This window comes from Oncorhynchus masou, chromosome 18, assembly GCF_036934945.1.
Source record: "Oncorhynchus masou masou isolate Uvic2021 chromosome 18, UVic_Omas_1.1, whole genome shotgun sequence".
Classification (NCBI taxonomy): domain Eukaryota; kingdom Metazoa; phylum Chordata; class Actinopteri; order Salmoniformes; family Salmonidae; genus Oncorhynchus; species Oncorhynchus masou.
The window spans coordinates 66,924,307-66,939,801 of record NC_088229.1 but is presented as its reverse complement, the minus strand read 5'-3'; the positions used below and the strand labels follow the sequence as shown (position 1 = coordinate 66,939,801).

The 15,495-nt window shown below is 47.2% G+C and overlaps 1 protein-coding gene across 8 annotated transcripts in view; it reads right to left on the bottom strand.

Annotated features, from left to right (window-relative positions):
* LOC135505166 (calcium/calmodulin-dependent protein kinase type II subunit gamma-like) overlaps positions 1–15,495 on the bottom strand; it is a 45,218-nt gene that overhangs the window by 25,000 nt on the left and 4,723 nt on the right. For all 8 annotated transcript variants that reach the window (XM_064924305.1, XM_064924307.1, XM_064924304.1 and 5 more), the window contains exons 3-6: positions 5,755–5,814; positions 5,041–5,095; positions 4,825–4,890; positions 334–406 (exon numbers count right to left, since the gene is read on the bottom strand). In XM_064924305.1, the coding sequence (XP_064780377.1) occupies positions 334–406; positions 4,825–4,890; positions 5,041–5,095; positions 5,755–5,814 (254 nt within the window). The remainder of the gene's footprint in view (positions 1–333; positions 407–4,824; positions 4,891–5,040; positions 5,096–5,754; positions 5,815–15,495) is intronic.

The window sequence follows — 15,495 nt, the reverse complement described above, 5'->3', positions numbered from 1 at the left end:
GGAAACCTTTACTTTGAGTCAGGACTGTGTGTGGTCCGTGACTAGGAGTCCCTGTTTCCTTGCCATTGGGGAGAGTAGACCATAAGTTTGCCCTCTCCCTGCTTACGTGCAGATGACACTAACACACACAACACCCCCCACACATGTGGTGTGTGTATGAATGAGAAAAAAGATGAGGGCTAGAGAGGGGGAAACCGAGAGGGAGGGGACAAGTGAAACAAGGGACAGTGGGAGGGATGGAACTAAAAGAGCAGTGCGTTGCCATGGCCACGAGCAAAGGTGTGTGTGGTAGTCATAGCAACAGGCGGCCAAACACACACGCTCACCACTCACCTTGAGGTCCCTGTGGACGATGTCATGCTGGTGGATATGTTGAACACTCTCCAAGATCTGGTTAATACACTGACTGAGAGGAGAGGAGAGGGGATCAGGTTAATACACTGACTGGAGAGGAGAGGGGATCAGGTTAATACACTGACTGGAGAGGAGAGGGGATCAGGTTAATACACTGACTGAGAGGTGATCAGGTTAATACACTGACTGGAGAGGTGATCAGGTTAATGCACTGACTGGAGAGGTGATCAGGTTAATGCACTGACTGGAGAGGAGAGGTGATCAGGTTAATACACTGACTGGAGAGGAGAGGTGATCAGGTTAATACACTGACTGGAGAGGAGAGGTGATCAGGTTAATACACTGACTGGAGAGGAGAGGGGATCAGGTTAATACACTGACTGGAGAGGGGATCAGGTTAATACACTGACTGGAGAGGGGATCAGGTTAATACACTGACTGGAGAGGAGAGGGGATCAGGTTAATACACTGACTGGAGAGGAGATCAGGTTAATACACTGACTGGAGAGGAGAGGAGATCAGGTTAATACACTGACTGAGAGGAGAGGAGATCAGGTTAATACACTGACTGGAGAGGAGATCAGGTTAATACACTGACTGAGAGGAGAGGAGATCAGGTTAATACACTGACTGAGAGGAGAGGAGATCAGGTTAATACACTGACTGGAGAGGTGATCAGGTTAATACACTGACTGAGAGGAGAGGTGATCAGGTTAATACACTGACTGGAGAGGAGAGGTGATCAGGTTAATACACTGACTGGAGAGGGGATCAGGTTAATACACTGACTGGAGAGGGGATCAGGTTAATACACTGACTGAGAGGAGAGGAGATCAGGTTAATACACTGACTGAGAGGAGAGGTGATCAGGTTAATACACTGACTGGAGAGGTGATCAGGTTAATACACTGACTGGAGAGGAGAGGGGATCAGGTTAATACACTGACTGGAGGAGAGGGGATCAGGTTAATACACTGACTGGAGAGGAGAGGTGATCAGGTTAATACACTGACTGGAGAGGTGATCAGGTTAATACACTGACTGGAGAGGAGAGGTGATCAGGTTAATACACTGACTGGAGAGGGGATCAGGTTAATACACTGACTGGAGAGGTGATCAGGTTAATACACTGACTGGAGGAGAGGGGATCAGGTTAATACACTGACTGGAGAGGAGAGGGGATCAGGTTAATACACTGACTGGAGGAGAGGGGATCAGGTTAATACACTGACTGGAGAGGAGATCAGGTTAATACACTGACTGGAGAGGTGATCAGGTTAATACACTGACTGGAGAGGAGAGGGGATCAGGTTAATACACTGACTGAGAGGAGAGGTGATCAGGTTAATACACTGACTGGAGAGGAGATCAGGTTAATACACTGAGAGGAGAGGAGAGGGGATCAGGTTAATACACTGACTGAGAGGAGAGGAGAGGGGATCAGGTTAATACACTGACTGGAGAGGAGAGGGGATCAGGCTAATACACTGACTGAGAGGAGAGGGGATCAGGCTAATACACTGACTGAGAGGAGAGGGGATCAGGTTAATACACTGACTGGAGAGGAGAGGGGATCAGGTTAATACACTGACTGGAGAGGAGAGGGGATCAGGTTAATACACTGACTGGAGAGGAGAGGGGATCAGGTTAATACACTGACTGGAGAGGAGAGGAGATCAGGTTAATACACTGACTGAGAGGAGAGGTGATCAGGTTAATACACTGACTGGAGAGGAGAGGGGATCAGGTTAATACACTGACTGGAGAGGTGATCAGGTTAATACACTGACTGGAGAGGAGAGGGGATCAGGTTAATACACTGACTGGAGAGGAGAGGTGATCAGGTTAATACACTGACTGGAGAGGTGATCAGGTTAATAAACTGACTGGAGAGGAGAGGTGATCAGGTTAATACACTGACTGGAGAGGAGAGGTGATCAGGTTAATACACTGACTGGAGAGGAGAGGTGATCAGGTTAATACACTGACTGGAGAGGAGAGGTGATCAGGTTAATACACTGACTGGAGAGGAGAGGGGATCAGGTTAATACACTGACTGGAGAGGAGTGGAGAGGGGATCAGGTTAATAAACTGACTGGAGAGGGGATCAGGTTAATACACTGACTGGAGAGGGGATCAGGTTAATACACTGACTGGAGAGGTGATCAGGTTAATACACTGACTGGAGAGGAGAGGGGATCAGGTTAATACACTGACTGGAGAGGAGAGGGGATCAGGTTAATACACTGACAGGAGAGGAGAGGGGATCAGGTTAATACACTGACTGGAGAGGTGATCAGGTTAATACACTGACTGGAGTGGAGAGGGGATCAGGTTAATACACTGACTGGAGAGGAGAGGTGATCAGGTTAATACACTGACTGGAGAGGGGATCAGGTTAATACACTGACTGGAGAGGAGAGGTGATCAGGTTAATACACTGACTGGAGGAGAGGTGATCAGGTTAATACACTGACTGGAGAGGGGATCAGGTTAATACACTGACTGGAGAGGTGATCAGGTTAATACACTGACTGGAGAGGAGAGGGGATCAGGTTAATACACTGACTGGAGTGGAGAGGGGATCAGGTTAATACACTGACTGGAGTGGAGAGGGGATCAGGTTAATACACTGACTGGAGAGGAGAGGGGATCAGGTTAATACACTGACTGGAGAAGGGATCAGGTTAATACACTGACTGGAGAGGAGAGGTGATCAGGTTAATACACTGACTGGAGAGGTGATCAGGTTAATACACTGACTGGAGAGGAGAGGGGATCAGGTTAATACACTGACTGGAGAGGAGAGGAGAGGGGATCAGGTTAATACACTGACTGGAGAGGAGAGGGGATCAGGTTAATACACTGACTGGAGAGGTGATCAGGTTAATACACTGACTGGAGAGGAGAGGGGATCAGGTTAATACACTGACTGGAGAGGAGAGGGGATCAGGTTAATACACTGACTGGAGAGGAGAGGGGATCAGGTTAATACACTGACTGGAGAGGTGATCAGGTTAATACACTGACTGGAGAGGAGAGGGGATCAGGTTAATACACTGACTGGAGAGGAGATCAGGTTAATACACTGACTGGAGAGGAGAGGGGATCAGGTTAATACACTGACTGGAGAGGGGATCAGGTTAATACACTGACTGGAGAGGTGATCAGGTTAATACACTGACTGGAGAGGAGATCAGGTTAATACACTGACTGGAGAGGAGAGGGGATCAGGTTAATACACTGACTGGAGAGGAGAGGGGATCAGGTTAATACACTGACTGGAGAGGAGAGGGGATCAGGTTAATACACTGACTGGAGAGGAGAGGGGATCAGGTTAATACACTGACTGGAGAGGAGAGGGGATCAGGTTAATACACTGACTGGAGAGGAGAGGGGATCAGGTTAATACACTGACTGGAGAGGGGATCAGGTTAATACACTGACTGGAGAGGGGATCAGGTTAATACACTGACTGGAGAGGGGATCAGGTTAATAAACTGACTCGAGAGGGGATCAGGTTAATAAACTGACTGGAGAGGAGAGGTGATCAGGTTAATACACTGACTGGAGAGGTGATCAGGTTAATAAACTGACTGGAGAGGAGAGGTGATCAGGTTAATACACTGACTGGAGAGGTGATCAGGTTAATAAACTGACTGGAGAGGAGAGGTGATCAGGTTAATACACTGACTGGAGAGGAGAGGGGATCAGGTTAATACACTGACTGGAGAGGAGAGGGGATCAGGTTAATACACTGACTGGAGAGGAGAGGTGATCAGGTTAATACACTGACTGGAGAGGAGAGGGGATCAGGTCAATACACTGACTGGAGAGGAGAGGTGATCAGGTTAATACACTGACTGGAGAGGAGTGGAGAGGGGATCAGGTTAATACACTGACTGAGAGGAATGGAGATCAGGTTAATACACTGACTGAGAGGAGAGGAGATCAGGTTAATACACTGACTGGAGAGGAGAGGGGATCAGGTTAATACACTGACTGGAGAGGAGAGGGGATCAGGTTAATACACTGACTGGAGAGGTGATCAGGTTAATAAACTGACTGGAGAGGAGAGGGGATCAGGTTAATACACTGACTGGAGAGGTGATCAGGTTAATACACTGACTGGAGAGGAGAGGGGATCAGGTTAATACACTGACTGGAGGAGAGGAGAAAATCAATGATCCAGTCATCACTAAACGTGTATGTTTGTACTGAAAGCTCAACAGGTTACTACAATAGTGGTTCTCAGCCTTAGTTGTCACTGTTCCATGCTTGGATTACCCCTGAAGTACCCCCTAATGAGCATTTGACCAATATGTCCATGTTCATTTGAGACTTCCCAGGTACCCCATGTGGATAGGCCAGTTAGCAAAGATAAGAAATCATGCCACTCTCCCACGGTTTTGACCTGCGCTGTGCTACGCAGCAGCGTAACCATGGTAACAGTAAGTAGGGAGGGCCCACCTGGCGTCGGCCTCGCTGTAGTACTCCCTAGCAACGATGTCTTCAAACAATTCTCCTCCTGTCACCCTGAGAGACAGAGACCGAGCGACAGAGGAGAGACGGGGGAGAAAGACAGAGGAAGGAGGACCAGATTGTTATCATACATAAAGAAACCTCCTTCATGGAGGCACATGCACAAGCCTGGAAGGTCGGTGTGTGTGTGTGTGTTATACTCACAGGTCAAAGACAAGGTAGTGAAAGCCTTCCTCTGAGATACTGTCATGTAGCCTCACTAGAGAGAAAGAGAGGGTGGAGAAGAGGGAGAGAAAGGGAATTATGAGATTTAACAGTGGAATACGTAATGGCTACTTAGTTTGACATTCTAGATCTGACTTAATGTATAGTTTTGCTTAAGGGTTTAGGGTTGGAGGTTATGTAAAAAGGTACATTTGTGTGTAATAAGTAGCAGGTCCTCCCTGCAGCAAGTACAGTATGAGTGTTCATCTCTCCCCGTCCAAGGTTTATATGAAGCTCAGACAAATGAGAAGGAGAGAGAAAGAGAGACGGAATGAGAAGGAGCGAGAGAGGCAGAATGAGAAAGAGTTACAGAATAGAGAAACTCTAAAAAGGAGAGAAAGACAAGGAGGGAGGGGCAGAGCAATCTGGGACACTGGAGAGAGAGCCAGAAAGAAGGGAGAGGGAAGGAGGGATAGATGATAGGGGGATGCAACTGAAAGAGACAGTACAGAGTTGTCATTGACTCATCAGTATGGCCTCATCTCTTCCTCCGTCCTCCTGGTCATTTATTTTTTTAAAACAACAACTTTGATTTTAACAGAAAATAAGCATTATTGAAGTCCCATTCATTCAAGTTTTATTGTCCTCAATTAGATGACTTTTCATAAACCTGAAATTGAAAATAAAACGAGAAAAGTCGAGAAACAGACCTACCTATGTTTGAGTGTTTGAGCAGGCGACAGATACGCGCCTCTCGTTCCAGCTTCTGGTGATCTGAGGAGAGAAAAACTCCGTTAGAACCGGCCAATGAGAGCTTATTCAGTTAAAAAACAGGCTAATGAAAAGGTTTAGAACAAGGTGAACACACACAGGGTGAGACAGCTCCACACACACACACAGGGTGAGACAGCTCCACACACACACACAGGGTGAGACAGCTCCACACACACACACAGGGTGAGACCGCTCCACACACACACACACACACACACAGGGTGAGACAGCTCCACACACACACACACACAGGGTGAGACAGCTCCACACACACACACAGGGTGAGACAGCTCCACACACACACACACACACACACACAGAGTGAGACAGCTCCACACACACACAGAGTGAGACAGCTCCACACACACACACAGAGTGAGAAAGCTCCACACACACACACAGAGTGAGACAGCTCCACACACACACACACACACACACACACACACACACACACACACACACACACACACAGAGTGAGCCAGCTCCAAGGACACACACACACAGAGTGAGCCAGCTCCACACACACACACAGAGTGAGCCAGCTCCACACACACACACACACACACACACAGGGTGAGCCAGCTCCACACACACACACACACACACACACACACACAAGGTGAGCCAGCTCCACACACACACACACAGGGTGAGCCAGCTCCACACACACAGGGTGAGCCAGCTCCACACACACAGGGTGAGCCAGCTCCACACACACAGGGTGAGCCAGCTCCACACACACAGGGTGAGCCAGCTCCACACACACAGGGTGAGCCAGCTCCACACACACACATAGACAGGGTGAGCCAGCTCCACACACACACATAGACAGGGTGAGCCAGCTCCACACACACACACACATAGACAGGGTGAGCCAGCTCCACACACACAGGGTGAGCCAGCTCCACAAACACACACACAGGGTGAGCCAGCTCCACACACACACAGACAGGGTGAGCCTGCTCCACACACACACACAGACAGGGTGAGCCAGCTCCACACACACACACACACACACACACACACACACACACACACACACACACACACACACACACACACACACACACAGGGTGAGCCAGCTCCACACACACACACACACACACACACACACACACACACACACACACACACACACACACACACACACACACACACACACAGACAGGGTGAGCCAGCTCCACACACACAGACAGGGTGAGCCAGCTACACACACACACACACACACACACACACACAGACAGGGTGAGCCAGCTCCACACACACACACACACAGACAGGGTGAGCCAGCTCCACACACACACACACAGACAGGGTGAGCCAGCTCCACACACACACACACAGACAGGGTGAGCCAGCTCCACCACACACACACACACAGACAGGGTGAGCCAGCTCCACACACACACACACAGACAGGGTGAGCCAGCTCCACACACACACACACAGACAGGGTGAGCCAGCTCCACACACACAGACAGGGTGAGCCAGCTCCACACACACAGACAGGGTGAGCCAGCTCCACACACACAGACAGGGTGAGCCAGCTCCACACACACAGACAGGGTGAGCCAGCTCCACACACACAGACAGGGTGAGCCAGCTCCACACACACAGACAGGGTGAGCCAGCTCCACACACACAGACAGGGTGAGCCAGCTCCACACACACAGACAGGGTGAGCCAGCTCCACACACACACAGACAGGGTGAGCCAGCTCCACACACACACAGACAGGGTGAGCCAGCTCCACACACACACAGGGTGAGCCAGCTCCACACACACACACACACACACACACACACACAGGGTGAGCCAGCTCCACACACACACACACACACACACAGGGTGAGACAGCTCCACACACACACACACACACACACACACACACAGGGTGAGACAGCTCCACACACACACACACAGGGTGAGACAGCTCCACACACACACACAGGGTGACACAGCTCCACACACACAGGGTGAGACAGCTCCACACACACAGGGTATGAGTAAGGTGTGTATACTGTGTGTGTGGATGTTGCTCGCAACCCCAGCTGTGGAACATCGCTGTGCCAGCACTTTTGCCTAGCAGGGGACACATGATGAAATTGGAACACACACACACCTGACTTCCACATCAAACAATCTTACATAATTCTGACACACAACCCCCCTGCCGTCATCACCGTTAACAACAGATGAGAGGTCAGAGGTCATCCGGGGTGACCCTGGCTGGGAGTCAGACTGTTTGTGTGACTGTGCTGACACGTATAATTCTAATGAGATATCAACTGCTGCAGGGCTCCAAAACAGAGACCGCACCCATTTATTGACATTCATTTCATCAGAGGATTTCAGTTTCATTTCACAGACCCTTTTGCCGAATGTTTTTCACTAAACACTCATTTCAAAACACATTGCAGCGCATCCCATTTAATAATCGCAACACTGAATATCTTAAACTCAATAACAACAACTGGCAATTTCATTATCAGACACCCTGGCTAACAAACAAGTATTAGACCCACGCGCAGACACAGACCGTAACACACACAACTGGCTTTCTCATCACCTTGATCATTTCAGTCCAATAAATACACTACTCCTACACTGCTGCTAAACAGCCTCACCTCCTAACACACACATCTCCTCAACAAATAATCCTTTCTAGCCCTCCCTCTCGCCCTTCATCCATCCCTCTGATCCCCTTCTCCTCCCATCACTTCTGTCTCCCCCCTTAATCCATCCCCTTCTCCCCCTCTGATCCCCTTACTTCGGTCTCCTTCCATTCCTCCCCCCCTTAATCCATCCCTCCTTCCATCCCTCTCCCCTTCATCCATCCCTCCCCATTCTCCCCCCCCGATCCCCATTCTCTCCCCCCCGATCTCCTTCTCCCCCCATCACTTTGGTCTCCTTCCATCCCTCTCCCCCTTCTCCCCCCGATCCCCTTCTCCCCCATCACTTCGGTCTCCTTCCATTCCTCCCCCCTTAATCCATCCCTCCTTCCATCCCCTTCTCCCCCCTGATTCTCCCCCCCTTCTCCCCCTCTGATTCCCTTCTCCCCCCATCACTTTGGTCTCCTTCCATCCCCTTCTCCCCCCTTCTCCCCCTGATCCCCTTCTCCCCCATCACTTCTGTCTCCTTCCATTCCCCCCCTTAATCCATCCCTCCCCATTCTCCCCCCCCTGATCCCCTTCTCCTTCCATCCCCTTCTCCCCCTGATCCCCTTCTCCCCCATCACTTCTGTCTCCTTCCATCCCTCTCCCCCTTCTCCCCCCTGATTCTCCCCCCCGATCCCCTTCTCCCCCATCACTTCGGTCTCCTTCCATTCCTCCCCCCTTAATCCATCCCCTTCTCCTTCCATCCCCTTCTCCCCCCAATCACTTCGGTCTCCTTCCATCACTCTCCCCCTTCATACATCCCTTCTCTCCCCTATCACTTCTCTGCCTCCCATTTCTCTCCTCTTCAACCTTTCCCTCTTTCCTACTACCCCTCTCCCGCCCCCCTTTCTTCTCCCCATGTAGGCTCTAGATTCTCTCTCTCTCCTGCAGGGACAAACTACAGCAACCCTAGTCTCATTTCACTACTGACGCAGCAGAGAGAAAGGGAGAGAGAAACCGAGAGGATTACATGAAAATGTCCATATGCAGAAAGAGGATCACAACTCCACTTTGCGCATGTGTGTGTGTGTGTGTGTGTGTGTGTGAAGGTAGCATGGTATACTGCAACTATTGCTGATTCATTCAATTATTTGTTGACGTGTGCCTGTGTGGGGGCGTGCACGGGTGTACAATGCATGTGGTGTGTGTGTGAAAACATGAACTTCGTGTGATTTACTGCGAAGTTAACGTGAAAACACGTCCTCGTGAAATGAATGTGAATTCATGAAAATGCACTATTTGGATATATGTGATAGCATGACACTACACGGGACAACATTCGAGCTCACGCGAAAGCCCAGGTGTAAAATATAATTTAGAATATTTAAACTTTGAAAGTTATAATTGACATTAATTCAATTTCAACAGTCATGGTCCCCTGCAGGTTTTGTCTAGTTTCCGGTTTGTTCCAGGGACGTCCCCAAGGACATTGTGTCATGGTCCCATGGAGGTTGTCGTCTAGTTGCCATGAAAATACAGTAAATATACAACTAGTTACTGTATTTTTACAACTAAATGAAGGCGTTAATGTTAAAAGGACAGTATGCTGACTCAACCTCATTTGAACTCACAACCTCTTGGTTGCTAGCTAGCCGACGGTCCAGCTGCTCCACCAGGCCTGTTGGCATAATAGAGATTGGCAAGAATTTATTCTTGCCACTTTGCCTAAAGTTCAGATTTCAATTACTGTAAAATCTTGTACTGTGACCACAATTGGGACTCAGCCTTAAAAAGGGATTTGAACTAATAACCCTTTGCTCGTTAGACTGCAGCTACACCACCAGATCTATGAGCGGGAAAGAGAAATGGCCACAGACTTGTGGAAATGTCACAGGTGAAATCATGTGTTTTTTCTCATAAGGGTAGTAGATGGTGCAGAGATTGCTGCTGGGTAATTAATTACTGGCACTTCCTACTGTCCTGTAATTGGCCATCTGCTCCACAGCCATGTTGCACCAGGGGGAGAAGGAGAGGTACGCGACACACACACACACACACACCTCTAGCCCCCCTCAGATTATGACGGTGTTTAGCGCCGCTTTCAGATACTTATTACCCATGGGGCAGTGCACTAGCTCACACAGGCCCAATGGTGCTAATAACAACACTCAAATCCTACTAGGCACACTGCCACCACACACACACAGTGTGTACTGTATGAACACTCCTCTAATGCTCCTCCTCTCTCTAAAACGCCTCGCTCTTCATCCTCCTCCTCCCTGAACACTCTCCTCCTCTCCCTCTCTCGACACAGATCACTGCAAGGCTGTCGGAGCCCCTCCCATCTTGGCCCACACACACTTTGATGCTGTACTGTGCAACTCTTAATAATTGACTGTTAACACAAAAAGCTTCTAGATATTGCTGAAACTTTCTTCTTCTTCAGAATACCAAATACCAGCCCAGTGATACCTATTATCACAACACACACACCACAAAGGGGATAACAGGGGGGTGTGTGAGATCCTGTGGGGTCTTGGCCCCTGCTGAGATAGCTAATCCAGTTACATTTAGTCTTCAATAGTGACCAATCTCCTAGCTACTGACGGTGGGAGGGAGAGAGGGAACAGGCATAGAGCACAGAGCCAAGACTGCTCAGAGAAGAACAGAAGAGAAAAGAAAAAAAAAAAGGGAGGGAGAGCGAGCGAGAGAATGCGTGTTGACTGCAGAGGAGGGCAGCTCTGAGCTGAGATGCAGCACACAGTCCCCAGACACACCGTGTGGCAGAGGCCTGCATGCTGAGAACAGTCACGGCCCTGTAGACCTACAACAGCCCACAGTGGAGCTTGGCTTTCTGCGTAAACAGTTACCACATCACCAACTACCACCCCCTCCCCCACACACACACACACACACACACACACACAGAAGTAAATCTGGAGTATGCATAAAATCATTATTATTCTAAATAACTTCCAGAAGAAAAAAAGACAAGGTGGTACTGGTCTACAGCACCAGAATATTTAACAAAATGTTCAAATACAAGATAACATTTGTCGTCACACTACTTATGGTCAACTCAAGACATCCCATCAGCTGCACCCCTGGATAGCCCTGCACGAGCGTGACGTTCAAGCCCTGCCCTACCCAGGCCAGTGACGTTCAAGCCCTGCCCTATTAAATACTACCAACAGATTTCATATTGCAACGAATAACATGTTAAATCTACCATTTACGCGCAGTTTCTGAATACAGACACGAGGCGCTGTCTATTCAGTACCACTGCACAGTGGGAGCTTGGACTTATCGTTAGGCTACATCGGATGAGCAGAGGCACTGTTCATTCCCGAGACCTCCAGCCGGCTGCTTCAATTTAAAGTCGGCCTTGTTATGACATTTTTTACTTGTACAGTATTCCAGGTTTAAAAAGGCTTCTGAAGTTAGTCATTTCCACTTCCACATTTCAACCCCTACAATAATGGCCATTACATAATCCACATTTATTTTCCTGATGTAGCAAACTGGCTCAATTTAAGATCATGTATACAGTTGAAGTCGGAAGTTTACATAAACTTAAGATGGTCATTAAAAACTAGTTTTTTAACCAATCCACAAATTTCTTGTGAACAAACTTTTGGCAAGTCGTTTAGGACATCTACTTTGTGCAAGACAAGTAATTATTTCAACAAATTGTTCACAGACAGATTCTCTCACTGTATCACAATTCCAGTGGGTCAGAAGTTTACATACATTTATTTACTGTGCCTTTAAACAGCTTGGAAAATTCCAGAAAATTATGTAATGGCTTTAGAAGCTTCTGATAGGCTGATTGACATCATTTGAGTCAATTGGAGTTGTACCTGTGGATGTATTTCAAGGCCTACCTTCTAACTCAGTGCCTCTTTGCTTGACATCATGGGAAAATCAAAAGAAATCAGCCAAGACCTCAGAAAAACAATTGTAGACCTCCACAAGTCTGGTTCATCCTTGGGAGCAATTTCCAAATGCCTGAAGGTACCACGTTCATCTGTACAAACAATAGTACGTAAGTATAAACACCATGGGACCACGCAGCCGTCATACCGCTCAGGAAGGAGACGCGTTCTCCAAGAGATGAACGTACCTTGTTGCGAAATGCCCTCTGGTCTGATGAAACAAAAATAGAACTGTTTGGCTATAATGACCATCGTTATGCTTGGAGGAAAAAGAGGGACGCTTGCAAGCCGAAGAACACCATCCCAACCGTGAAGCACGGGGGTAGCAGCATCATGTTGTGGGGGTGCTTTGCTGCAGGAGGGACTGGTGCATTTCACAAAATAGATGGCATCACGAGGTTAGAAAATGATGTGGCTATATTGAAGCAACATCTCAAGACATCAGTCAGGAAGTTAAAGCTTGGTCAAAAATGGGTCTTCCAAATGGACAATGAACCCAAGCATACTTCCAAAGTTGTGGTAAAATGGCTTCCGACTTCAAATGTATGTTATATATTTCTGACCCACTGGAATTGTGATACAGTGAATTATAAAGTTAAATCTGTCTGTAAACAATTTTTGGAAAAATTACTTTGGACATCTACTTTGTGCATGACACAACAAACTATAGTTTTGGCAAGTCTGTTAACAAATAATTTGTGGAGTCGTTGAAAAACGAGTTTTAATGAATCCAACCTAAGTGTATTAAAACTTCTGACTTCAACTGTATGCATGTATGTATATTATATATATATTTTTGTCAATCAGTATATGATTTGTGAACAATATTCCTTTCATGCATTAGACTCATCAAAAGAGAATTCTGTTGTGCGGATTGGCTTATTCCCATATATATTTTTATAATTCGTTAGTTAATATGAACAATTCGTTACAACCTCTGACAATATTACATATACATCTTTGTTTATTATCATAATGTATGAATTTACTGATTTAATATTAATTGTTAATTCCTTAGAATAAATTGAGACAATTTTCTTTAATCACTGCTCTTTATTACGGGCGACAATTCTAGTACTCATCACTGCATTCTCTACCGGGAAGTTGGTTGGCCCTCTGTGATGTCATCACTACATTCCCTACCGAGAAGTTGGTTGGCCCTCTGTGATGTCATCACTACATTCTCTACCGGAAAGTTGGTTGGCCCTCTGTGATGTCATCACTACATTCTCTACCGGAAAGTTGGTTGGCCCTCTGTGATGTCATCACTACATTCTCTACCGGGAAGTTGGTTGGCCCTCTGTGATGTCATCACTACATTCTCTACCGGAAAGTTGGTTGGCCCTCTGTGATGTCACGTAGGTTGATACATTGCTATGTTTAATTTATAAAGCCCTTACATAAAACGTCCCACTGTACCAAACATCATTACTAAACTTTAGACATACCACACCCGGTCTCAAGGATGGTTAACTCTCAGTTAGGGAAATCAGCTTTTAGTTCTTGCACCATGTTTGTAGAACTATCTTCAAAATGTGATGTTGCCTCTTGTGAAATTCAGAAAGTTGATCGAGGACCTGATGAAATAGATACCTAGTCCGTAATACAGCTGAACGCATTCAACTTAAAATGTGTCTTCTGCATTTAAGTTATATCGACACAAAAAAGGTTAAAACCCTTCTTAAAGAACCATTGCTGATATGGTTCAACCGTAACAGATAAAACACACAGGAAGTGCGCATGTGCAACTGGTATTCAAACATGTTGCCAGTAATGTTAGGCTAATGTCTACAGCCTAAATGTGTATTTTATTATCAGCACTGTTCAGAACCAGCACACTGAGCACAGGTTAAATATCCAAACATATTACTAACTCGTTGGGACTCACGGCCCCAAACACATGTTCACTAGGCTATTCAGAACAAGCACAATTAGATCAAATGTAGGCTATTGACTATTTGGAGAGGCCTCAACCAAAGCAGTAGGCTCAAAAATCCAGTTACCTTTTGAAGTAACTCCTCTGCCTGCCACTCCAGTCCAAATTTCACCCAAAGAACTTAGGCAACAAAAACAGGACTCCTCAAGTTAAGACAAGTTTAACTATATGGTCATAACATAACACTCCAAATTAATAGGAGTTGTGAAGCACTCGGAAGCAAAGCAGTTTAACCACCGCCGTCGCCCAATCCTGGTTTGTCCATATAATCAGTGTCGAAAAATAAATAAAAGACTGCAACTACTGCAGCTTGTTATCTCATGCATCCCATTCAGTCCCGGCAGAGTCTTCAGTCTTCACGCAGAATTTGCCCACGGGAGATAAACTGGTGGGGGGGTGGGGGGTGTCCGTGCCGACAGGGTGGCAGCCAGTCTCATCACAGGAAGACCAGCCCCCCCCCCCCCCCCAGCGCCTCGTAAGGGGCAGAGAAAGTCCAATGAGAAACCAGTACATTGGGGATCTCAATCTTTTCACAGAGTTCAGTGTATACTCCCTTGGAGTACAAGGTGAGGTACACAGTGCTGAATCTTGTTTTCACCCATGTCTCAGTCTCTGGCCTTGTCTAGACTTGACAGTTCATGCAGATGTATTATTCTAATCATAGAGGTCAGATCATGGAATTCCGAACATGCGTATACACCTAAGTACATTTAAAATGTCTTTACCGTGTCCACAGTGTGTCTGGATTCCTGGTGGAATAGGCTAAATATGGTAACACAATTGATGGTAGTAGCTAACTATCCAGCTAACCTCTGTAACTAGCTAGCTAACAAGCAACGATGAAGAGATTGCAAACATGTTAGCATAACTCTAGCCAAACAAACAAAACCAGTTTTCTAAATATTAGCTAGCATTTATAAGGCCAGCAAACGCGTTCCTCACACGCTAGGAACACATTTCCTCCAACGTTATAATGAAAAGGTGCCTCTCGGTCCCAAAACACACATTTTCCAGAGACTTGTGGGAGAAGTGCTGATGACGTCGCCCACTGTCTGCGCTGTCGGTATCCTGATTGCGTCCAGACTGAGGAGAAATCCGCACACAATGCATCCCTGACCACTTTCTGAAGTGGCCAGAGAGATCTGAACACAATCACATCAAAGAGACACTTTACTGTGTCTAGACCGGTCTTTACAAATCGATCTTCGTATTC